Source organism: Rhinatrema bivittatum, chromosome 7 (assembly GCF_901001135.1).
Source record: "Rhinatrema bivittatum chromosome 7, aRhiBiv1.1, whole genome shotgun sequence".
NCBI lineage: Eukaryota > Metazoa > Chordata > Amphibia > Gymnophiona > Rhinatrematidae > Rhinatrema > Rhinatrema bivittatum.
The window spans coordinates 37,370,252-37,397,282 of NC_042621.1; the positions used below are offsets into that span (position 1 = coordinate 37,370,252).

Sequence of the window (27,031 nt, forward strand, 5' to 3'; positions counted from 1 at the left end):
CAAAGCTGGATGAGGCAAGGCAACACGTTCTTTTGGCTAGACGGGGGGACCTGTTGCTGAGGCAATTGCTGTATGCGCAGCTAGGGTTTAAATACCCAGCTGTGCCAACATCATTATGGTATGCCTCTATTCCTGATCTCTCCATGGGGCCTATATCAGATGCTCGCAGTTTCTTGCGCATGCCTAGGGAGCATTGGCCAGGAGCGGTGGCGTTGGCAATGGGGCAGTGTCAAGTTTGGATAAGTGTGGCCGATTGTGGCTGGCCAAACATAACGCTGATGTTGCAAAGAAAATATTTTAATAAAATGCATGCAGATGCCTGCAGCGACTTTTGTAATCTGCCAGTTACAGAATGAAGTCCAAGTAGGCACCTCAGATGATACTGACACATGCAGTATAACTAGAATTAGTTAAACAAATAAAACCAAAAACATAGGTATAGAAAGCTCCTAAAATAGTCAAATTTCAAATTATTAAAGCAATTTAATCTTGAAAGAATTAGCTAATCCTATCCAAATTTGTTACTCACTAATCATACAAAGTGCTCCAAGTAAAGTATAACAATAAAACAATATTAATGAATACATCACCACTGATAAATACAAATCCAATAATCATAACAAAAGTGCAAAAATTAAATAAGAACTATAAAACAATAAATAAGTCTGATAATACTAAATTATAAACTAGCAATAAAACAATATATAAAAATAAGATTACATTCATATATTAGCAATTAAGGGAATGTTGAGAATTCTGAAATCATCTAAAGGCTTTTACTTCTTTCCTGAAAATTAGTCGTTATCAATAAATCAGAGTTCATTAGATATAACATTACAAAAAAGGGTCTCGATGAGTTTTCACAAGTCTCAAGGAAGAGACTGAGTCAAGTTGCAAATGTTGGCTGAATATGGAATGTAACAAATGTGGGGCAACATAAACAGATACTTTGTTTTCTACATAAGATAGTCTCAAACCTCTCACAACTAAATAGAAGAATTAAAATCTTGAACTGCACCCAATAAGCTGACGGCCCTTATGCACATAAAAGAAGGCTGACATTGCCATCATGTTAATATGTGGTATCTTGGAAAGACTGACATTTAAAATTACTCCCAGGCTTTGAATTGAAAGCTAACCAAAATCATTATGCCTTCTAAAATCACATCCATGACTAAATTAGCCTTCTTATAGTCCCCCACAACCAACACTTCATATTTTTTCTGTATTTATGTGACAAATCTCCCAAATGGGCATGTCTCCAATGGTGTCCCCAGAAATGTTTAGGGCAGGGGTCGGGAACCCATGGCTCGCGAGCCAGATATGGCTCTTTTGAGAGCTGCATCTGGCTCGCAGACAGTCGCCACACTTTCCCGCTGACCCAGCTGCTCCCCGGTCCTCCTCCGCCCGGGCTTAAAATGCTGGGCGGAACGCGGCAGGACAGCTGGAGTCAGCGGCACCGGCGTGCTCTCTTCTTCCTGCCCCCCCCCCCTCCCCCCGCGGCCCGGAAGAGGAAGTGGAGCGTATGGGGTGGGTGCGCGGCAAGAAGAGGCCACGCTAGTGCGCTCGGCATCGGCCCGAAGAAAAGACTGCAGCGCGGCTCGGAGGAAAATGAAGAGGTTCAGCCGCGGCCGATGGGACTCCGCCTCCGCGAGGGCTGAAAATGAAGGAGGTTAGCGTTGGGAGGAGGCTGCTGCTGCCGCGAGTTCCCGGGGTGGGGGTGAGAGAGTGAATGAGCGAGCAAACACACATGCTTGCTCGCTCATTCACTCTCTCTCTTCCCCACCCCGGGAACTCGCGGCAGCAGCAGCCTCCTCCCAACGCTAACCTCTTCATTTTCAGCCCTCGCGGAGGCGGAGTCCCATCGGCCGCGGCTGAACCTCTTCATTTTCCTCCGAGCCGCGCTGCAGTCTTCTTTTCTTCGGGCCGATGCCGAGCGCACTAGCGTGGCCTCTTCTTGCCGCGCACGCACCCGATACGCTCCACTTCCTCTTCCGGGCCGCGGGGGCCTGTGTGTGTGTGTGAGTGAGTGAGTGAGAGATTGCATGTATGTGAATGATTGAGAGCCTGTACATGTGAAAGCGAGTATGTCTGTGATTGAGAGCCTGCCTGTGAGAGAGAGAGAGAGAGAGAGAGCATGAATGTAAGTTTACGATTGGGAACCTGTATGTGTAAGTTTGTGATTGAAAACCTGTTTGTGTGAAAGAGTATGTGTGTATGATTGAGATCCTTTGTGTGTGAGAGAAATCATGTGTATGTATGATTAAGAGCCTGTGTGTATAAGTAAGAGAGAGATCATGTGTGTCTGTGTGCGATTGAGAGCTGGTTTAGGTGATGGAGCATGTGAGTATGTGATTGAGAGCCTGTGTTTAAATGAGAGAGAGAGACCATGTGTGTCTGTGTGATTGAGAGCTGATTTAGGTGAGGGAGCATGTGAGTATGTGATTGAGAGCCTGTGTGTAAATGAGAGAAAGAGAGGACATGTTTGTAAGCATGTGAATGAGAGTCTGTGTGTGAGAGAAAAAGTCAGCATGTATTTATGTGATTGAAAGCCTGTGTGTGTGTGTGTGTAAGCGTGAAAAGATAGACAGCATGTGTGTAAATGTGTAATTAAGAGCCTATATAAGTGAGAGAGAAAAAACATGTGTATATGTGAGTACTGAGAGCATGTTTGTATAGGTGTGTAATTGAGAGCCAGTGTGAGAGAGAGCGCTGGTATGTGACTGAGAGAGGAGAAAGTTCCAAGCAAACCACCCCTCCTCCTGCTAATTCAGAACAATCTCAGGACACCTGGATATCAAACGTTCCCAGATATGAAGCAAAAAAAAATTTTGTATCCTTATTTTTCATTACTGGGTCTTTGTGTCTGCTATTTTGAAATATTTTGTTGGTATCTGGAAATGTTTTATATGAGTTTTTAATTATTGGATATTCCACTCATCAGCTGTTTCAAAATATGTTCTTTTTGTTAGTACAGTTTTACTGCTGATGATTTTATATTTCTTGATTTGTTTTATAAGGATGGGTGATGTTTCTTTTTTCCTTTGTTACACTGCATACAGAGACTCTGGCTTGTTGCAGTTTCCAATTCAGTTTTTTCTGCATGCTTCTTGTTATGTGTTTTGGTCTCTTTATTCTATGTTAGGTGAGGGACAGCATGTGATTCAGGTGAGGTTTTCTGCTGGCGTGTAGTTTCTGTGTAGGACTCTATAGCAGCCTGACTTGGTCCGTTTTCCTAATAGGAGATGTATTGGTGTCTTAAGGGCCTGGTGTAATATTTTCAGAGACTTATTGTACTTTAAAAGTGTGATCTTACATAAAATGCACACATTTACTTGTATTTAGTTTTAAACATATTGTATGGCTCTCATGGAATTACATTTTAAAATATGTGGCGTTTATGGCTCTCTCAGCCAAAAAGGTTCCTGACCCCTGGTTTAGGGAGTCCTTTGACTATTTTCTGAAGTGTGAGGGTTTGTTTGAGTTTGTATGTTTGGGGGCCCTTTTTTTATGCCTCCAATTTTGGCAGTAGGAGTGGTGAGAGTTCCATCTACATGTAAATGTCCACACAATCTATGGAGATAAATTTCCAGAAGCATTTGATTAATGGATTTTGTATGGTATTTTCCTTTAAGAGGGTGGGAAGGAGGATCTTCTTTGGGAGGGATTGTAAGCCTATAAATTGTGGTTCAAGGATTTGGCAGGGGGACTGACTGAAGAGACTCTACCCTAGAGTGAAGAGAGCAGCCAGCCAAGGTTAGTGAGCACGGGGACCTCTTCTTCAGGAGAACATAAGAACATGCCATACTGGTCAGGCCAAGGGTTCATCAAGCCCAGCATCCTGTCTCCAACAGTGGCCAATCCAGGTCTTAAGAACATGGCAAGTACCCAAAAATTAAGTCTACCCATGTTACTGTTGCTAGTAATAGCAGTGGCTATTTTCTAAGTCAACTTAGTTAATAGCAGGTAGAGATGTGAATCGTGTCCTCGATCGTCTTAACGATCGATTTCGGCTGGGAGGGGGAGGGAATCGTATTGTTGCCGTTTGGGGGGGGTAAAATATCGTGATAAATCGTTAAAATCGTTAAAACCCCGCTAAAACCCACCCCGACCCTTTAAATTAAATCCCCCACCCTCCCGAACCCCCCCCCCCCAAATAACTTAAATTACCTGGTGGTCCAGCGGCGGTCCGGAACGGCAGCGGTCCGGAACGGGCTCCTGCTATTGAATCTTGTTGTCTTCAGCCGGCGCCATTTTCCAAAATGGCGCCGAAAAATGGCGGCGGCCATAGACCAACAGGATTCGACGGCAGGAGGTCCTTCCGGACCCCTGATGGACTTTTGGCAAGTCTTGTGGGGGTCAGGAGGCCCCCCCCAAGCTGGCCAAAAGTTCCTGGAGGTCCAGCGGGGGTCAGGGAGCGATTTCCCGCCGCGAATCGTTTTCCGTACGGAAAATGGCGCCGGCAGGAGATCGACTGCAGGAGGTCGTTCAGCGAGGGTTCCGGCGCCTCGCTGAACGACCTCCTGCAGTCGATCTCCTGCCGGCGCCATTTTCCGTACGGAAAACGATTCGCGGCGGGAAATCGCTCCCTGACCCCCGCTGGACCTCCAGGAACTTTTGGCCAGCTTGGGGGGGGCCTCCTGACCCCCACAAGACTTGCCAAAAGTCCAGCAGGGGTCCGGAAGGACCTCCTGCCGTCGAATCCTGTTGGTCTATGGCCGCCGCCATTTTTCGGCGCCATTTTCCAAAATGGCGCCGGCTGAAGACAACAAGATTCAATAGCAGGAGCCCGTTCCGGACCGCTGCCGTTCCGGACCGCCGCTGGACCACCAGGTAATTTAAGTTATTTGGGGGGGGGTTCGGGAGGGTGGGGGATTTAATTTAAAGGGTCGGGGGTGGGTTTTAGCGGGTTTTAGTGTGCCGGCTCACGATTTTAACGATTTATAACGATAAATCGTTAGAATCTCTATTGTTTTGTGTTTCATAACGGTTTAAGACGATATTAAAATTATCGGACGATAATTTTAATCGTCGTAAAACGATTCACATCCCTAATAGCAGGTAATGGACTTCTCCAAGAACTTATCCAATCCTTTTTTAAACCCAGCTATATTAACTGCACTAACCACATCCCCTGCCAACAAATTCCAGAGTTTAATTGTGCGTTGAGTGAAAAAGAACTTTCTCCGATTAGTTTTAAATGTGCCACACGCTAACTTCATGGAGTGCCACCCCCCCCTCCCCCCATTCCTTCTATTATCTGAAAGAATAAATAACTGATTCACATTTACCCGTTCTAGACCTCTCTTGATTTTAAACACCTCTATCATATTCCCCCTCAGCCATCTCTTCTCCAAGCTGAACAGTCCAAACCTCTTTAGTCTTTCCTTATAGGGGAGCTGTTCCATCCCCTTTATCATTTTGGTCGCCCTTCTCTGTACCTTCTCCATCGCAACTATATCTTTTTTGAGATGTGGTGACAAGAATTGTACACAGTATTCAAGGTGCGGTCTCACCATAGAGCGATACAGAGGCATTATGACATTTTCCGTTTCATTCACCATTCCCATTCTAATAATTCCCAACATTCTATTTGCTTTTTTGACTGCCGCAGCACACTGAACCGATAATTTCAATGAGTTATCCACTATGACACCTAGATCTCTTTCTTGGGAGGTAGCTCCTAATATGGAACCTAACATTGTGTAACTATAGCATGGGTTATTTTTCCCTGTGTGCATCACCTTGCACTTATCCACATTAAATTTCATCTGCCACTTGGATGCCCAATTTTCCAGTCTCACAAGGTCTTCCTGCAATTTATCACAAACCACTTGTGATTTAACTACTCTGAATAATTTTGTATCATCTTCAAAATTTGATTACCTCACTCTTCGTATTCTTTCCAGATCATTTATAACTATATTGAAAAGTACGGGTCCCAATACAGATCCCTGAGGCACTCAACTGCCCACTCCCTTCCACTGAGAAAATTGTCCATTTAATCCTACTCTCTATTTCCTGTCTTTTAGCCAGTTTGCTATCCAGAAAGGACATTGCCACCTATTCCATGACCTTTTACTTTTCCTAGTCACCTCTAATGAGGAACCTTGTCAAAAAAATGAGGAACCTTGTCAAAAAATCCAAATACATTACATCTACTGGTTCGCCTTTAGCTACATGTTTAACTTCTTCAAAAAAATGAAGCAGATTTGTGAAGCCAATCTTGCCTTGGGTAAAGCCATGCTGACTTTGTTCCATTAAACCATGTCTTTCTATATGTTCTGTGATTTAGATCTTTAGAACACTTTCCATTACTTTTCCTGGCACTTTAGTCAGGCTAACTGGTCTGTAGTTTCCCGGATCGCCCCTGAAGCCCTTTTTAAATATTGGGGTTACATTAGCCACCCTCCAGTCTTCAGGTACAATAGATGATTTTAATGATAGGTTATACATTTTTACTAATAGGTCTGAAATTTCATTTTTTAGTTCCTTCAGAACCCTGGGATGTATACCATCTGGTCCAGGTGATTTACAACTCTTCAGTTTGTTAATCAGGCCAACCACATCTTCTAGGTTCACTGTGATTTGGTTAAGTCCATCTGAATCATTACCCATGAAAACCTTCTACGGAACAGGTATCTCCCCAACATCCTCTTCAGTAAACACCGAAGCAATGAAATTGTTGAATCTTTCCGTGATGGCCTTATCTTCTCTAAGTGCCCCTTTAACCCCCCTCAATCATCTAATGGTCCAACAGACGCCCTCACAGGCTTTCTTTTTCGGATATATTTTTTTAAAGTATTTTCTGTGAGTTTTTGCCTCTACAGCCAACTTCTTTTTGACCACACCTCTTGCACACATTTTATCTTTATAGCTGCTCCTTTCAGTTTTTTTCTAATAATTTTTCTCATTTTATCAAAGTTTCCCTTTTGAAAGTTTAGCACGCGAGCCAAGGATTTGCTTACTGTCCCCCTTCCAGTCATTAATTCAAATTTGATCATATTATGATCACTATTGCCAAGCGGCCCTACCACCATTACCTCTCTCACCAAATCCTGTGCTCCACTGAGAATTAGATCTAAAATTGCTCCCTCTCTCATCAGTTCCTGAACCAATTGCTCCATAAAACTGTCATTTATTCCATCCAGGAACTTTATCTCTCTAGCATATCCCGATGATACATTTACCCATTCAGTATTGGAGTAATTGAAATCTCTCATTATTACCGCACAATCAGTTTGGTTAGCTTCCCTAATTTCTCTTAGCATTTACACTTTTGAATAATAGAAGGACTAGGGGGCATTCCATGAAGTTAGCAAGTAGCACATTTAAGACTAATGGGAGAAAATTCTTTTTCACTCAACACACAATAAAGCTCTGGAATTTGTTGTAAGAGGATGTGGTTAGTGCAGTTAGTGTAGCTGGGTTCAAAATAGGTTTGGATAAGTTCTTGGAGGAGAAGTCCATTAACAGGTATTAATCAAGTTTACTTAGGGGGTAATTTTCAAAAGGAGTTACGCATGTAAATGTAACTACTATTGTAGCAATTTCCAAAAGCCATTTACTCACGTAAAGTGCACTTATGCGAATAAATCCTATGGACGATTCAATGGCATATATTGTAGCAATTTTCAAAAGCCCACTTACTCGAGTAAAGTGCATTTACATGCGTAAAACCCAGATTTACGCATGTAAATGCTTTTTAAAATCTGGACCTTAGGGAATAACCACTGCTATTAATTGCATCAGTAGCATGGGATCTTCTTAGTGTTTGGGTACTTGCCAGGTTCTTGTGGCTTGGCTTGACCTCTGTTGGAAACAGGATGCTGGGCTTGATAGAGCCTTGGTCTGACTCAGCATGGCAATTTCTTATGTTCTTATGTTCACTGTCTATCTCACCATCTTGGCCAGGTGGACGATAGTACACTCCTATCACTATAGTCTTCCCTAACACACAAGGGATTTCTACCCATAAAGATTTGATTGTGCATTTAGTCTCATGCAGGATGTTTATCCTGTTGGACTCTATGCCATCCTGGACATAAAGTGCTATACCGCCTCCTGTGTGCTCCTCTCTGTCATTGGGATATAATTTGTACCCCGGTATAGCACTGTCCCATTGGTTGTCCTCCTTCCACCATGTCTCTGAGATGTCAATTAAATCTATGTCATCATTCACTGCTATACATTCTAATTCTCCCATCTTACTTCTTAGACTTCTGGCAATAGCATTCAAACATTTCAAAGTTTGTTTTTTGTTTGTATTTTCATTCTTCTTCATAATTGATAAGGATAAGTTAGAATTTTTTAGCTCAGGTGATTTTTTAGTTACAGGCACTTGGACTACTTTTCTTATTATTGGAACTTCACTGTTGGAATGCCCTAATTATAATGCGTCATTAGTATCCTTTGAAGATACCTCCCTCCGAACCATGAGCTGCTGAGCGACTGTCGATTTTCCCCTTTGTTCTAGTTTAAAAGCTGCTCTATCTCCTTTTTAAAGGTTAGCACCAGATTCCTGCAGGGGCTTTCCCCCTCAAGGGGAAAGGTCCAAGGCACATAAGTTATTTCCTCTTATGAGGATTTAAACTGGGATCTGGCTTGGATCTGAGAAGAGAAGCAGGTGAAGAGTGAGAGCCCCAGTGTCATACTTCCCATGTCTCACCCTCCACAGCCAATCCCTTATCCAACTTTCAAATCCCTACTGCATCTCATCCCTCCCTTCAAATAGCCCCCTCCTCCAAACATCTCCTAGAAAGGGTGAGGAGCAAGATTTTTCTTTGCGCTCTGGGTCAAATGTTGATGACAAATGGTGGGAAGACAGGGAAGGTTGATGACAAGGGCAATTTTTCTCTGAGTTAGGTGTGAGAAAGAAGGAGTAATGGTAATCTCCTCTCACCCATGCATATTCATCCTTCTCCCTCCCTTCCCCTCCCCTCCCTTCATGGCTTGTCCCAAATCCGACAGTGATCTGCAAATGGCAGCAGCAATATTAATGAAAGTCAGCAAAGGACCTACAGGCTAGTGTGAGCTCTTGTGCCCTATAGTGGCCCTTTCTCATGCAGGACTTCCTGTTACCACAGAAACTCATGCACATGCTGGCTAACAGTTCCCATGCTGACTTTCTCTACTAATGTTACTGCTGTTGGCGCTGACTTTTGAGGCCCTTGTGACCCCAGCTAAAAGTTGCATGACCCCATTTGGGAAGTCTTGTCCTGGACATTGCTGGGGGTGGAGGAACCCAGGAGTAAAACTGCCTGATGTGAGTACCAGATTTAGAACAGAGTGATGTAGATATGTGGAGCTGTGGAAAATGTATTCTAATGTTGTAAAAAAAAAAAAAAATGAGGTTTGGAGATTTAGAAGACTAACTGAAAATCAAACCATGTATTTCTAAAGGAATACGGGAGCCTTATCTATAGTATCTTAAAGTAATCTGCTTTGAAGTGCCTGAAAAACCAGAATATAAATCAATAAAATAAATACAATTATTTAAGAATGGAACAGACGTTTGGGGAGATTTGTGGAACTTCTTGATCACTGTTGGATTACTATCTTGGTATCTTGGCTATAAAGCTTGTGAACTTTTCTAACATACAAAACCTTTCATTACTTTCTGTCCAACTTGGAAACAGTTACCCTGCTGGTAACCCCAATAAATAAAAGTTAAAGTTTATGAAATATACCTTGGTGTGGAGTTAATTAGGGATTGTCTACCAGTAACAACCATAGTGACCCCCCCCCCCAAAGGAAGACAGAGGTTAAAGAGCATGCTATCATTTAAGTGAACTGTGCAGAGAAAACAAAGAGGACAATGCAGCTATGTGTTGTGTTGGAGGTGGACCCTTGGGCTGAGGTGGGGTTGACGCAACCCATAAGCGAGGACCTACGGATCCCCACCGTCAGTAGGTGGAGTGGACTGAAGCTAGAGGCTGCTGGAGCTTCACCTATACCAGCCCTCGTTCCCCTCGGGTTGAGCCTTTGGGTGCCGAGGCCATCAGGACTTAGGTGGGCCTCGAGGTTAGCTAGAGAAGAATATTAGTTCAGCCCAGAGACAACAATCCGTAGATGGTGTAGTTCTATCCTAGACTGGATTTGGTACAGAGGCTCAGGTGCCAAAGGAACAATGGGGAACTGGAGGCACCCAAGCAAAGGAAGGCCATGTCCAGAGGATAGGCAAGGAGAGACGTCGCTGACAGGCGAGGTTTAGAGCTGGCGGTGAATGGAAGTTGTGGCAAGCAATGTAGAACTCTGGACACAGAAAGTCTATAGTGTAGTCATGCAAAGCAATGACCCTGTTCACAACTCTGGGCATGGAGAAAGCAGGCGTAGTCAATCCAGGCAGTAGTCAAGGTACGGAAAAGGCAGGCGTAATCAATCAAGGCAATGGTCAGGGCACGGAGAAGGCAGACGTGGTCAGGCGTAGCGGAGGTCCGGGGCTGGAGAGAAGCTGAAGAGTAGTCGGGCGTAGCGAAGATCCGGGGCTGGTGGGAAGCTGAAGAGTAGTCAGGTGTAGCAGTGATCAAATCCAGAGAGTCAATCCAACACATAGACAAACAGGAACCAGGAAGACAGAAATACAATGATGAGACGATTCAGGAATAGCAACGAGTACGAGGAGTACGAGACGTGTTGCAAAGGCAATGCTATGGAGCGAGGCCTGAGCTTTTATACACTGAGGAGTCTGACGTCAGCATCCAGGTCCGCGGCCAGGTTCCCACCGTGGGCCCTTTAAAAGAATCAGTGATGCGCGTGCCTAGGAAGGGATGTGGTGCTGATGGCGGCATCTCTCCGCGGGCCACGCGGAGAGGCCCGACGAACAGGGTCATCTTGGCTAGCAACACTGTGTAGTGTGGCAGGGCCGGAGGCACTGGAGGGAACCCAAAGTCGGAGATGGCGGCCTGCGCCGCCAGCGAGGAGGAGCCAGCAGCTGGAGTCCGTCTGGAAAGGTGAGAGGGCCGCACAGCAGGGCTGACGTGAGCAGCACATGTAACACTATGTACCAGCCCAAGAAACCTTACTGTGAACGTGCTTAAATGACCATTGAATAGATGAGTCAGAGATTCAGGTAGGGAAATTTGCATGTCACTTTAAATCATACAGAATTATGACTGGAAAAGTTCTACATTGGAAAATTCTGAATGAGAGAGGGATTTGTGAGAAAAATCTACTGACAAACAGTCCTAGGAAGCAAACAGATTTATTTATTTTATTTTTATTTATTTAGGTTTTTTATATACCGGCATTCATGAACAAGTCACATCATGCTGGTTTACATACAAACAGGGGGTGCAAAGAACAGTAGAACTAAACTGGTGCAAAGGGGAAGCAGTTACAAAAAACCAGGGGTGGAATAACTGGGATGGAGAAAAAAGAGGAACAGTGGGGAGTAAAAGAATTGTATGGGGATAAAATAAATAACTTAATGAATATTTACAGTCACATTCTTACAGGAGTTAGAGGTGGTTATGAATTGTCCGGGAAGGCTTGTTGGAAAAGCCAGATTCTCCTCCTGACTTACAAGGGGTCAGACCCTTGGGTACCCAGTTCTCAGACAACAACAAAAAAAGCCAGGCAGGATGGAAGGGTGTGCATGTATTCTCTTTTCATGGTCCTGCTTGGGGCTTGGCCTTTTGGCTGAGAGAAAGTGACACATTCATGCTGGGCAACAGCAAATGACTGGCCATGAGCTTAGCAGAGCTACAATCATTAAAGCTCAGAGTGTAGAGGGTCTGATTCACTGAATGCTAAACAAGCCATACACCTAGTGGAGCTGTAAACCCAAGCTAGGAAACACCCTCCTACTAAGGGAGAGGCACCGAAGGAAATTGGCAGATCGGGAGTTTAAAAAACCCCCAAAAAACCCTGGGTCCCCCTTGAGGAAGGGGACCTCTAGCAGCAGATTAAGCAGTCCCCCTGGCAGAAGGGGACCCTAGCAGCAGGTCACACAGGCCCTCAGGAGGAAGGGGACCCCTGCAGCAGATCAAGCAGACCTCAGGCAGAAGGGGACCCCAGTAGTAAATTGGGAGGAGTCTCTGGGTTCCCTTTGAGCAAGGAGATGCCAGCGGCAGATCGAGCAGTCCTCCAGGAGGAATGGGACCCCAGCAGAAGATAGAAAGTCCCCTCAGGAGGGCATGGAACTCAGCAGTATTCCAGGAGGCAGAGTTGGGTCCCAAAGGAGGGCGAGGACCCCAGCAGCACTCCAGCAGGTGGTCTCATCTCCCAGGAGGGTGTGGACCCCAGCAGCATTCCAGGAAGCAAAGTCAGGTCCCCCAGGAGGGTGTGGGCCCCAGTGACAGACCGGAAGGTGGAGTCAGATCCCCAGGAGGGCATGGATCCCAGTGTTGGCACAGAGTGGAAGCAGCACCAAGGAGATGGCAGTGGTATAGATAGAACAGACCCTTGAGGCTAACACTGCCTACCAAACCAATTGCATATTTTCACATGGGTGAGACTTGGGGAAAAAGGGGGAGGATAATAATACCATTTGATTAAGTGGGAACTGAAGAGGTCCCTTTTATATGGTCATATACTGTGGGGGCCAACAATCTCAAATTGCCACATAATACATGTTCTTCCTACCATGTAGAAATGTATGGCCTGAGATTATTAACCATGAATAGATAAGTGTGCTGTTTGCCATGTACAAATCTAAATACTTATATAGTCTAATAAACCTGTATATATTTGTACATACTGCCAGCCTTGTTCACAGTCCCATTTGTTTCCTGGGGTGAAGAGAGGGAAATCCAACCTACTAACACCTTCTTACCCAGGTAGAGGCACCAGGCACCAAGAATGTGAGGACTGACAGAATCTGCCATAGGGATAGCTCCTGCCAGGTTGGTCCTGGACCCTGGAACACCCCACGAGGTAAGCGATCAAGAGGGCATTATAATAAGAGTAGGAGGAGGTAGAGTTCACAAGGGGAGACCTCAGGGGAAGGTTTTTCTGATCCAGTTCCAGAAAAGTGTATGTACTTGGGTGATTCTGGATGGGTCCACTACAAGATTGTTTGACATTTTTCTTACTGAACCCTCTCCAAGAGACTGGGCCATATCCAGGGGGTTACATTTAATTTCAGTGTGTTTCACCTCATCCATTGAACAATGCTAGTCAGGCATTTGTGACAGGGCTTTGCCAGTTACTAACATTATCCCCAGTATTTTGTCCAGCAATGGGCAGTAGGAGGGGTTTTTTATATTCAAGATTCCTCCCTCTGCTATAACTCTGTGTTTGGGGAAAGGCTTGTGTGGGATATAAAATCCACAATGAATACGTTCAGTTTTCAGTGGGTGAGTGGAAGAAGACTGGAGGAGGAAGGAGAGTCTAGGCCTCATCCCTGGGGGTGCAGTGATTTGCAGGCATGCTATTGGTTTTGAGAAGATTTTTTGAAGAAACATTGATCAGTCCAGAAGTCCCAAAAGGCTGTATCAAAGAAATTTTTGCCCAGGCACCCAGTTAACAGCATAGGTAAGGAAAAGTATTGAGACTTTTGAGAAGAGAACTCAAGAGGCTTCAAGATTGTTGTAGTTGGATTACAGTTTAATAGGTTTTTTTTAATCTAGTTTGGAATTTTTCTAAAGTTTTTGTACTTGGGAATAATCGTTGTATCTTGACCAGCTTATGCTGGAGCTTCACTCTAGCTATCCTACCCTACAAGGGGAGGATATTGTTATTATGGATGAAGGTGAAAGGGAAGGGATAGTGGTAAAAAGATTTAAAATGGACAAGGAAACAATAATATTTTTTATTTTTTAAATTTTGGCTAGGATACTTCTATTTAAGTTACAGTAAACTGATAATTTTGATCACCATTCTGGATTTTGTTTGATTTTATTTCTCAATTTTCCCAATGCGCTGGCTGAATGGATAGCCACTGGTTTGATCTTGGCTTTCTACCCTACTAATTCTGGCTGCCTTAATGTTATATTGGACACTCTTGCACCTAGTAGTAATCATTGAGCTGGAATATGAGCCTTTGACTGCCATAGTGATTGTCCATACCAGGGGCCCAGGAAGATAGTTTCCCCCCATTTGAACTTGGACCTTTACCCGGAGCACTTCTGGTTGCTGCTAAATTGCTCAAATGGGGGATCCACTACATATTGATTAAGATTTATTATCACATCATTATGTTTACTTCCCAGGCTGACACAAAGCCCAATGTTATCAGCTAACAATATTTTATCCCATACTTAGCTATCAGCTGACCCACAAAAATCAAATAAATATTTTTCTTCTTCTTCTTCTCCAAGTTCTAATTTTCCCTTGTTTATTGTAACTTCTTCGCTACATATCAACACCAGTTTTCGTTCAATGTTTATCACTCCCCTGTTTTCTGTAAACCGGCATGATATGATTTTATCATGAATGCCGGTATAAAAAAGCTTTAAATAATAATAATAATAATAATAATATTGAATAAAGTGGGAGAGAGAATTGGCGTCCGTGGCTCCCCAGAAAGTAGAGGCCAAAGTCAAGAAGATACTTTACCCATCAAAACCTCCTGGAAACATTCCTCTAAGCCAACCAAAGCTTTATTATTATTCCATCAGCCAGGAGAGAGGGATGTAATGGTTGATGGTATCAACTATCAAACGCCACAAACAGATCAAAGCAAATGTATATGTAACCTTCCCTCCTTTCAATAGAATCACATTTCCAAGCCCTGCTGATCCACTTGCTGCAGGGTTGGGAACAAGTATAATTTATAAGGATTTAAATAAATAGCATCACTCTCCAAATATAAAACAGTCCACATCAAGTATTGTTGTTGCGTTTGGCAATCCGTTAGCTTGTCCCATGGACCACTGCACTTACCTCCATCCCTGAGCCCAGGGGAACAAACTCTGATGCCGGGGAAGACCCCTGAATGGATGCTTGGCAGGCTGCTGCACTCAGTCTGCTTCTGAAGCTGCTGTTCTCCCCAGGTCCTCCTAATATATCAGTGCGCACCCTCCTGATGCATCACTAATGTATCAGTGCGTGCCCGACATTGATACATTTAAAGGACCCGCAGTGGGAAAAGGCCAGCAGCTCCCTATGATGACCTCACTAACAAAGGCCAATAAAAGGCCACTGAAGCAGCTCCTCCTTGCCTCAGCACTAGGTCCACTACTGTCTAGAGCGAGCTGCCTCAGTGTTCCTGCCTTGGTTCCTGATCTTTGTCGCTTCAGTTCCTGGTCTCCTGCATTCCTGTCCCAGTGGTCCTTGTCTTTGTTTGTGGTCAGTCTCCAGTCCTTTGTGTGGTCTTCATCTTGTGGTCAGTCTTCAGTTCTTCTGTGTCATTTGTCTCCTCGTCTTTCTGCCTGCCCATCTGTCTCACCTTCCCTTGGACAGATCTCTGGTTCTGACTTCGGTCTGTCTTGGACTACACTTGAACTCCGCCTGCCACTCACCACTGCCTTCTCTCTGACTACATCTGAACTCCCCCTGCCATTGACCACTACCTGCTCTCTGACTACATCTGAACTCTGCTTGCCACTGACCACTGCCTGCTCTCTGACTACTTCGGAACTCTGCCTGCCCTGGATCCTGGCCTGACCATTTCTATGGATCTCCATCAGAGACCCCTGCCTGCCAGCTCTGAAACCTAGGGGGGAATGAGAGCTGGTATAGGTGATGCTCCAGCTGGGCCTCCGTCTTATCCAGTTCTACCAGCCGATAGTGGGGACCCACAGGGCTCCTCCCTGCTGATTGCACCAACTCCACCTTGGCCCAAGAGTCTACGCATGCAACAATTGTATTTCAAACAAATATAGATTTTATGAAAAGAAAGAAAATTGCAGTAGGAACAAAAAAAACCCACCATTCAGAATATACAAATTAACAGGCAGGAGACAGTTCTTTAATATACAACACTCACATAAAGGTAGATCAATTCCTTATGCAGCTTAAGTAAAACTCAAAAATACTGGACTCTCTTAATACTATTAAAAAGACTTCTAACTCTTCAGATCTAAAAAGAATTTTAGAGAATCCTCCTGTTTACAGGTTAGATTTTCTTGATAGACCTGATCCATTTGCGGAAAAGGACCACCCTTCCCTACAAATCCAATGAATCCCCCAAGGCACAGGAAAGCCTCTCTGTGCCTTTCCCTCAGCATTTTAGCATGTTGTGGAACATATGATTGCTTTTTGCCATATTAAAAGAGGTTAGTCCTGGGGGAATGCCCCTCCTTGCAGCAGAATTTGGAAGGCCCCAGTGTGCTTTGAGCGGAGGCCATCCCATTCGTGACGAAGAAGTATCAGGCCTTGGCGTTCCGTGAACAGAGGCCGTCTCACTCAGAATGAATATGCAACAGGCCCCGGTGTGCCATGAGAGGAGGCCGTCCCGCTCGAGGCGAAGATGCAAGAGGCCCTGGTATGCCGCGAGTGGAGGCTGCTCATGACGAAGATGTAACAGGCCCTGGCGTGATGCGAGTGGAGGTTGTACTGTTTGCAGTGAAGATGGAGCAGGCCCCGGTAAGAGTGAGTGTGTTTGTGTGTGTAAGACTGTGCGCCTGGGAGGTGAGAGGGAGGATGTGGGTGCCAAAGAGAGGAAGCCTGTTTGAGAGATTGGGAGCTGGTATGTGTAAAAAAGGGATTATGTGTATGTGAGGGTGCTTGTTTGTTCATGAGAGAGGGAGCCTGTGAGGGTGTCTGTATATGTGAGAAAGAAAGCCTGTGCAAATGGCTTGTATATGTGTGAGAGAGCCTGTGTGAAGGGATGTGTGTGTATGTGAGATAGAGAGGGAGCCTATGTGCAGATTTGTGTGAGAGAGAGACATAGGTAGCCTGTTTGTGGGTATATGAGTGAGAGAGAAAGGGAGCCTGTGTTAGCTGTGTGTGCAAGAGAGAGGGGAAGCCTGTATGAGGGGATATGTGTGTGAGAGAGAGAGGGAGCCTGTATGAGTGGGGGTTTGTGTGAGAAAGAGAGAGAGAGGGAGCCTGTATGAGGGGGGTGAAAGTGCACTATAGAGAGATGGAACCTCTATGTGTGTGTGTGTGCGAGAGAGAGAGAGAGGGGAACAGAGGGAGTCTGTGTTAGGGGCAGTACTGAGAGGGGTCAAACTCTGGGTGTGGAGATAGAGTGGAAGGGGTTGAGCCTAGAGGGTGAGGGGAGAGATAATGGCAGGTGAAGAAGTTGGTGAGAGGGCAAAGTGAAAGGAGACTGGCTAGGGGAGTAGGAAGAGAGGGTGGAAGAGACACTCTTACAGTGAACTTCTAGGGAAATTCTGCTCAAAATATTTCAAACTGCATCTTTAAGTGATAACTTTTTTCTGTATTACATTTTAAATTAATTACTTAAAGACTGTTATGTATATTGTGTTATTTTGACCAATATAAAGTATGTAGAATTTTACAGAATTTTACATTTTTTGTGCAGAATTTTACTTTTTTTTTTGCGCAGAATTCCCCCAGGAGTAAGAGGTCCAATTTACACGCATAAATCACTATTTGCTCTTCTGGATCATACAAATAAACTATTTTTTTAGCAGAAGTGAAGCACACGAGAAGATCTGGAATTGGAGTGTGTGGAATCAAAGTGTCTTAAGGAAGAGATATTTCTATGCCCTCTCCCTCCATGCACACACAAACACACGCACACACCCCAAGATCATGCAGAGATTACAGATGTAGTCATGTTCCAAATCTTACCATTTTGCTTCCCTTGGTTGGGAAGGGTCATAGTCAGGTCGAAGTGGGTATCGTTTGGTTGATATTGGAAGCCCAGGTAAAATCTGAATGGAAGTGGACGATCAGGCTGCAGCTGCACTATCAGGCTATCTTGCTTTGAAGTCATGTTCACTGCTATCACCAGGACCTGCTTTAAGCTCATATTGTGCTGGGTGGTGAAAACTTCCAAGCTTTCATGTCTTGATAAAACAATCTAGAATGGGAGGAGAACAGGACCATCAGGGAGTAGATCTTGCACTGTTCAGCTTGGTCCTGCAGGAAGAGTGAAGTCATCCTTTCTACGGACCTGGATGTGCCTTCTTTTGGATAAGGAATGATGGAGTCAGGTCTACTTTCAGCCTGTGGGGTCCCCTCTCTGTGAGGTGTTTTACAACATGTTTCACCTGCATTCTAGTGATTGGGCCAGCACTCGTCCCTGAACTGGTTTTGGCCAGTAAAATGAAACAGGATGAAGGCATTAGTATTTAGAGCAAGAGACACAGGTATACATGATGCCAGCCATGAGCAGAGAAGCTAGAAACCATCTCTGTGGCACAGGGCAGATTAAGCTGCCAGGATACTGAAACAAATGCCTTTGAGCATGGTTAGGGTCACCACAGCTTTGTGACTGGTGAGAGGGTTGCTGCAGCTGGGCAACCCTGTGAGGGAAGGGCCACTGCGGTCGGATGGCCAGAGAAGGAAGAGATGCTGCGCAGCTCAGCTAGGAAGGTTCTCTGCAGCTGGGGGGCCAGAGAGGGAGGGCCTCTGCAGCTGTGCACTCGGGTAAGGGTAGGGTTGCTAAAGCTGCCCTGGTCACAGAAGCACCAGCATGAAGGAACTATAGAGCTATGAGCCACTATGTCCTTCTCTGCTGAGGTTCCCTATCTGCGGTAGCAGTGCATGCCATGGGGACTGAGAAAGTATACCTGGGTGTTATCTGTCTAGTCTACTGCAGACAATACAGGGCACCTCAGCAGAGAAGGACATGATAGAAGGATTATAAGCAATGCAACATTGTGATAGCAGGGTATAAGTTATATCAACATGACATGCAGAACAAATAAGTGGAGGGGGTAGCACTATATATGTAGAGGATGGCCTAGAGTCAAACATTTATTTATTTATTTATTTAAATTTCTTATATACCGGCATTTGCGATGGGAGTCGCATCATGCCGGTTTACAAATAACAAGGTGTGACAAAAGAATAAATACTTAATAACTTAAAACATTAACATGTGATAGAAGAATAAGGTAGCAGTTACAATAAAACAGGGATAAAATGCAACTTGGAATGTAGAGAAGGCAAAAGAGAGATTAACAATGAGATAACAAAAGAATAACCAAGGTAAATAAAACCTGCCAAATTAAGAAAGAACGAACATTATTGAGTTGTCAAATAAAAATCCTGCAAAAAATAAAATGCACTGTGGAATCCTTATTAACAGGCATTCCATGTGTGACCATCCATATGGCCAAGATGAAAAAATGGGCTGTGTAATGACAGCAGAAATTAGAAAGGCAAATAAAATTAGCAACACAATAATAATGCAGGCACAGAAACCCTAATTTCTGAGAGAGTATTGAAAGGAGAGGAAGATTTTGCTGGCAGCCGAAGAGGATTGGTAAGTATTGCTAGCTGAGTAATATTTGGACTTCAGTTTGTGGAGAGGTGAAATTGTGGGGTAAACTAACTTCAAGTGTGTGTGCCTTGACTAAAAGTCACTAACTTTTAGTGTGTGTGTGTCTGTGTGTGCCTAATTAAAAAAAAAAAAAAGACCAGGGAGCTAGGTAAATTCTTTTCTAGTGTCTTCTGTGGTAACATTGAAAGGAGAAGATCATCTTGCTTGTGAGTGAAAAAGATTGGTGAGTATTGCTTTGGGAAATTTTAGGACTTAAAAAGTTTGGGGGAGAGGAGAAATAGTGGAGTATATTCGTGAGTGTGTGTGTGTGTGTGCGCCTATAATAAAAAACAAGTTTATAATAGGTAATTCTACTGTCTATCTTTCCCTCCCTCCTACCCCCACTAGCTCATCCTTTGATTTATAGGCAAGAGACACTTTCACATTAAAAATCAATTAGGCTTTTAACTAAAACATAGGATTGCTCCAGCCCTTATCAAGAGTTTAATTCTCACCTTGCAGGTCACTACCAGATTAATAGGGGATACACAAATGAATTTAAAGGAATTCATTTACGCATTCCTACTCCCTTAGCAACCTTAACTAGGAACTCAACAAAATTAAGATGAAGGCAGCAGTCCAGCAGCAACAGGGAGGCCTTCCTGTCTTTTGCATTGAGTGCCACTTGTATAATTTTTTACCCATTGGTGAGAAGTTGATGTGTGCACCCAGTACAAAGAGCTCCTGGCTCTCAGATAACGGGTCTGATCTCTGGAGGCTAGAGTGACAGACTTGGAATAACTGAAGCAGTCAGAGAGGTATTTAGAGGAGACCTTCAAGGGCAGAGTAACCAAGTCCCAACTCCAATCTGGCAGCCCTGCTGCTGCCTTGGAGAAGGAAGGTTGGTCGGAGAGTATCACCCTTGTATAGCAGGAAGTGATCCTGTAGCAAGGACCTGCTCTCGGCGGTCGGCGGTGTCCATGCCGCCCCGGGAAGCCTGGGAGTGGTTGGCAGGCCGTCGGCAGCTGGCGGAGGCTGCCAGTCTACCCCACGGAGTCAGGGAAGTAAAGAAAGAGATGACCAAGAGTGGTTGCAGCCACCTGCGACTGACGGGCATAACAGGGAGGAGAAGACTAACTCGTATAAAGAGAGGGGCCCTCCAGAAGACAGGGAGAGCAAGGCAATCCAGGACAGCTCAAAGGAAGGCGAGGAGCATGGAGAGGCCGAGGCAGAAGGAGAATGGTGCCCAGGCATACCTTTATTCTAAAGCTAAGTCAGCCCTAAGATTATCTCTCTTTTGTTTTTCATTTTGGTGCAGCAATTTGTTGGATAAGAGTCTCTAGCACTGTTATGGGATAATTAGAGTTGCTAGGTCTATTAAAACCAAGTAGGAATTGCTGTGAAGAAAAGGAAATGTTTTGGGGGTTAACAGTAACTATGAGCTAGTAGCTGTGTAAAAAGGGTTATTGTATTAAACTATGGCAGCTGTTGAGAATTTGTAATTAAGGCTATGTAGATGGCCTAGAGAGACATTCTTTTAATGGGGTTTTCCCAATGCTACTTTATACCTGGGAGAATTAGGAGTCACCCTTGTAGTAAACCTGCATTGCCTGTATGCATGTTGAAGGAGAACGTAGTTGAGCATAGAGAAAGAAGTTTGTTTTATTTTAATGAATCACTGGATTAAAAGGATAGGAAATCCAAGCTCACATTGATTAGGTGGAAATGTGTTTTGAGCAACACTTTAATGTTGTGTGTGACTTCTCTTCTGTGAAGTTAGCTTCAATAAACTCCAGAGCACTATATTAAGCTACTGCCTGGGTGTGCAATATATCATTTTAAGTTATGGCAAAAGGTGACTCTTACTTTTGGCATGGGAGAGGGAATGAGTACAGATCTGTCTCAATCTCCTCTTTATGAGGGACTCCCAGTTTAAGTAACTTTATCCAATAGCCTCTTTGCTTAAAGGTTCCAGTGTCAGCATCACCTCCAGGAGAAGCTTCAGTGCTGCCACTGCTACACAGGAATCTGCAACAGCAGTCCTTGAGAATAAGCTTCCAAGCAAGAAGTCACCCCAAAGGACCTGCCACTAGGGGGTGCCACGCCACAAATGGTGATAGCAGTGGGATCGTCGAACCACATGCTATAGGTGGATGCAGCCCGGATGAGTGCCCACCTTACAGACGAGGTCGCTGAGCCTGACCAGACCGCTGAGGGGACCAGAAGGGATTGGGAGGATCAGAACAGGCCGGGGATGAGCCGTGGAGCGCTCTGGATGCCCGTTGTGTCTAGGTTGTGGTAAGCATATATGGGGCTAGCCATACCCTCTGAAGGAAAGGGGGACTCGGGGTACTGTGGATTGTAGTGGTGCCAATGAAAGGTCCAGTGGTTATATAGTCAATGGGGTGGATGTATTTTGCTGAAGTGCTGGTGTAACTTGTTCTTCTGGTAAGGTGCTTAAGTGGAAAGTGGGGGCTGGCAGATTTTGGTGAAGTAGTCTGCATTTGGATCCCCTTTTTCTTTCATTCCCAGAAGGCCTGAGAGCTATGGAAAAGCAGAGAGAAATGGACACCTGTGATTCATAGAAAAGAGGCTATTACAACCAACTGTGCACAAAGAGTTGGGACTGTATACCTTCAGTTAAGAAATCACTGGGACTGTTTCGACAGGGTGTCGGTTAGGGGTGTGCATTCGGTTAGGGGTGTGCGAAAACGATCGCGATTTCCAACTTATTCAACATAGCTATGTTGAATAAGTTGGAAATAAAAATTTGAATAAGTTGAAAATAAGTTGAAAATAAGTTGAAAATAAAAATTTAAACCCCTCACCCTCCTTAATCCCCCCCCAAGACTTACCAAAACTCCCTGGTGGTCCAGCGGGGAGTCAGGACGCCATTCCTGTATTCCTTTGCGAGGAGCACGTGACGTCGGCGTCACGTCGGAGTGACGCTCCCGGACCCCTCGTTGGACCCAAACGGAACTTTTGGCCAGCTTGGGGGGGTCAGGAGGCCCCCCCCAAGCTGGCCAAAAGTTCCGGTTGGGTCCAACGAGGGGTCCGGGAGCGGAACCACGGTGGACCACGTGACGTCGGCGTCACTCCGACGTGACGCGGACGTCACGTGCTCCTCGCAAATGAATACAGGAATGGCTTCCTGACTCCCCGCTGGACCACCAGGGAGTTTTGGTAAGTCTTGGGGGGGGGATTAAGGAGGGTGAGGGGTTTAAATTTTTATTTAGGGAACCGGTGCACGTATGGACATAGCCTCAACTTATGGAATTCTACATATGTCCATATTGACCGAAATTGACCCTCACCTTCGACTTATGGACTTATGAACATAAACTTTTTGTCTGCACATCCCTAGTGTCGGTTGTGATGTTAAAATTGGTGGGGTTGATTTTAAGGAAAAGGTTTATGATGGGGAATACTATGTGTCAGGTGGTTTTATAGGCAGCCAGAGGGGCTGGAGTAAGGAGCAGTGTCCTTGTGAGAAAGGGATATATGGAGAGCTGCAGGAGATTGACACAGCAGGGGCCAAGAAGGCTAGACCCCCCAGTGGTTAGGATTAAACCCACCAGCCAGCTGCCAAAAGTAGAAATGGCAGGGAAGAATCCTAAAAGGGAGAAAGATGAGCACTTATTGTGCCTGCAGCCCAGACCATCGGGCCGATACAGTAAGGAGCGGTAGGAAGAGCTGCGTTAGTGCCGGGCGCACCCGCGTTTGCCGCACGCACAGTCCTGCTCACCTACCGCTCGATACTGTATTTAAATAGCTTGCAAATGCAAGCCGCGTCCAAGAAGCGTCTGTGAAGCGTTAGGCCCGCGCAACCCATTTTACTGTATAGGCGCTTAATACAGCGCCTATACAGTATCCTGGGTGCGCTGGTACCTGTCATTTCAAGTGACATTTGAAATGACAGGCACCAGGAAGTGGATCCCAACTTTAACCCATGAAAACCTAAAAACCTAAAATCCCCTCCTCCCGAAGCGGCTCAACATGTGCCAACTTACCTTTTGTTGCTTTTCAGCCCTTTCAACCTTCTCTGCCGTCCTCCGGAGGGGGCAGCCGGCGGCGAAAGCGGTCCCCCCCCGTGCAGGTCCCGGTTCTCCTGGCTCAGCCCTCATCTGCTTAAGGAAGATTGTGAAGTCAGGTAAGAGCCCACTGTTCTGTGCCCTCTCCAGTCACGGCGCGAGCGGAGCGAAGCGAAGCGTACTTTCATTGGCTTGAACGCCCGTCAATTTGGACGCTCAAGCCAATGAAAGCACATGGACGGGCATGCGTGTCGCACGCCGTGACGTCACGCCCGCCTGTCCATGTGCTTTCATCGGCTTGAGCGCCCGTCAATTTGGGCACTCAAGCCAATGAAAGCACATGGATGGGCGGGCGAGACATCACCCTCCCGTCCATGTGCTTCATTGGCTTGGGCGCCCAAATTGACGGGCGTTCAAGCCAATGAAAGTACGCTTCGCTTCGCTCCGCTCACGCCGTGACTGGAGAGGGCACAGAACAGTGGGCTCTTACCTGACTTCACAATCTTCCTTAAGCAGATGAGGGCTGAGCCAGGAGAACCGGGACCTGCACGGGGGGGACCGCTGCAAGCTGCTTTCGCCGCCGGCTGCCCCCTCCGGAGGACGGCAGAGAAGGGAAGGGGCTGAAAGCAACAAAAAGTAAGTTGGTAATATGTCGCGTTGCTTCGGGAGGAGGGGATTTTAGGTTTTTAGGTTTCCTTTTGGGGGAAAGTTTGCTGTCTACCCTTACCCCTGCCTCTAACGCAGGGGTAGGGCTAGGCGGTAAATTAGCAGGTTAAACGCGCGGCAAAATAGCAGGATAAAAAAGCGATAGTCGGGGCGCGTTACTGTATGGGAGGGAATAGCTAATTCGATCGTTTACATCTAATATACATGCCGCGGGCGGAAGGGGTTACCCGGTGATTTAAAGAGGCGGTAAGAATGGGTTAAAGGGGATAGTATCGCGGGTTGGACTAATGCGGCCGAAAAGTGAGTAGAAAGCGGGTTAGAAGCAGGGTAACCGCGGCCGCACTTTACTGTATTCACCTGCATGTTAGGGAATATTGCCCTTGTGAGGAGGCTGTAGCAGGAACCTGAGTTTGTGGGAAATATGTTTTAGGTTGTCTGAGTGTGGTCATGCTAGGGAACAGTGCCCTTATGAAGAAGAGATACACAGAGAATGGCAGGACACTAATGTGGCAAGTAGAGGAGCTCAAGGGATACCCCAAGGAAATGGGAAAAGGGGTGGAAGCCGGTGGAGCAGTCCCTCTTGCCAGATTTGTTGGGAAGACAGCCATGAAGGGGAGACTTGTCCCAAAGACTCGTTAGAAATGGTATACGGAGAGTGGGTTGGGAAAGGGAAAGTCCCTGAGGCATCTCAGTATAGAAGGGGTGAGAGTACAGGTACCCCAAACATTTGTACCCAGTCTGAGAATGGGGGTGGTCTGAAGGAGGAATGGTCAATTGGTGTTTCGCACAGTTGTAGTAAGGACAATAAGACCCAGAAGACGAAGGGGGCGTCACGCTAGGCAGATAATGATGGGGGAGGTTGGAGTAAGTACCTCACAATCTCAGTGTGCTGATGACCCAGGTGTATTCACAGGGGTTTGTCTCTCAGCAGAACCCAACAAGGTAGGAAAGCCACACTCGGGGCATGAAGGGACAGCAAAGGGTAATAAAAGGAAAGAGATTCCCCAAGCTAGTTTCCCAGCCAGAGAAGGGGGCATAACTCCAAAGGGGTTAAGGACTGCTGATACTGAACAGGAAAGCAGCACCACTAACAGTAGAGCTGGGATGGACTCCCCAGGCAATAATCAAAAAGAGGAGGGCTATTTGGAGATAGGCTGTGTTGAAAGAAGTATGCAAGGCCCCAGGTTTAAAGGTGAGGAAAGCAAGGAAGAAGCACGCTGATGTTGAGACGAGGATAGAGGAAGAGAAATTTTCCTCAGTACAAGAAGTGTGAGTTAAGCAGGGAAGCCTGTCGGAGCCAGTTGGGAGAGAAGACCAGGACTCTGTGGGAAGGTTCTTGGTCAAACAACTAGCACTTGCCCTTCAGGAAAAGGTGAAGGTAGAACTGGAGTTGGAGACAGCTCTTAATTTATTGAAGCAGCAAATGGAACAATATCAGCAGTTGAAGTTGCTAATGTCAGGAGTACTTGATACCCATTCAGCAACTAGGGAGGAAGCAAGCTGCAGCAAACACACCAGAGCCATGCTGAGTCGGAAGAGAGGTGGACAAGGGTGATAGAGGAACAGAGGAGCGTGAATGAAGCAATTTTGAAAATGTGGGAGTCAAGATGCCAGGAGCTCTCAGACCTTGTAGCACTCCCACAGCAACTCCAGGAGGCTGCTGAGGAGGAAGCTGCCAGATTAAAGCAGTTATTAGACCAGGAGGGTGAGGTGCATGCTACCCAGCAACGGGAGATGAAAGACAGGATCCAGTGGCTGCAAGACCAAAATTACAAGATTTTGGAGGAAAAGACAGCACTGGAAGTCTCAGTTGATGCTAGGGTTAGACTGCTAATTCAGAAAGAGGAGGAACTGCAAATCCAGGTTACTGGGCTGCAAGAGGCTCTGGAGGCAGAGAAGTTGTTGCACTGGGAAGCGGAGATTGCGAAAATTAATTTGAATCTAGAACTGGAGAGGTTGAAAGAAGAGCAAAGATCCCGCTTAGATACCAAGGGGACTCAGTTTGTACTTGGGATGACAGCTGGACCCCAAATAATCGAGTCAAAAGCAGTGGGGCAAGAATTAAGTGAAGTATATGAAGCCCGAGTCCCTCATGGGCAGACTCAATGAGGTGGGCTGGAGGCTGATCCCTACCTCGGGGAGAAGGGTCAGTTGCCACTGGAAGTGGACAAGCAGACTTTGGAAATCCAGGATGAGGAACAGCCCTGTTGTCTAGTGCAGTGGGTCGAGGAAGGCCAGGCATTGCAGAGGTGGGGAAACAAGTTGAATCAGCTTTGAGGGAGAACTGCAAGAGATTTCAGGGGAGTTTGTTGCAGATGGAAGAGGAGATTACGCAGCTAGTTAAAGAAACCACTCTACTGAAAGCAGAGTTACAGGAGCCCCGCAAGCCAGAACAAGGGGAAACCAAGCTGCCTCAACCAGCTGACAGGGAAAAAGTGCAGTTTCAGGAGGGAAAGAAGTCCTCACGGTTCCAGATAATAAGGGGAGTGAGTTTGTGGAGACAAAATAGATTAAGAAAATATATGGGATATAGGGGCTGGTGCGGCTACTCAAAGGTACAGGTAACAGGAAAGGCACAGTAGTGATCTTTGACACATCCTCTGACAGAAATAGAAAAGACAGAGGGTGGTGGACTTTCTAGAAATCTGAGAAGCTCCTTATAGCTAAGTAGCAGAGACTCAGAACAAACCAAAGGAAAATAGACGAGGCTACACCTTATAAAGCCTTTCTACATATCCCTATTGACAGAGGTTTGGAAAAAGTGATGGTATGCTTATTTTCTTTCTCAAAGAGCGGTGTTTTTTGTTCGGGTTTGAAATTAAAAGGGATAGGAACACTACATACCCCGCGCAGAGACTTTTTAAGGGGGAGGATGTGTGGTGATTGAGCCAGGGGTGAGTCTCTGTACTGTTAAGCTTTAGGTGTTTTTCCTTCAGGTGTGAAGGTTCCTTTGCAGGAAGTAAAGGGAAACTATATTTCAGCATCATCTCTACGAGAAGCTTCAGTGCTGCCACTGTTACACAGGAATCTGCTACAGCAGTCCTTGAGA

The 27,031-nt window shown here is 45.6% G+C and overlaps 1 protein-coding gene across 1 annotated transcript in view; it reads right to left on the minus strand.

Annotated features, from left to right (window-relative positions):
• Nucleotides 1-27,031, minus strand: part of PKD1L3 (polycystin 1 like 3, transient receptor potential channel interacting) — a 305,810-nt gene that overhangs the window by 263,387 nt on the left and 15,392 nt on the right. Inside the window, exon 4 of the mRNA XM_029610662.1 lies at nucleotides 17,656-17,878. Within this exon, the coding sequence (XP_029466522.1) occupies nucleotides 17,656-17,878 (223 nt within the window). The remainder of the gene's footprint in view (nucleotides 1-17,655; nucleotides 17,879-27,031) is intronic.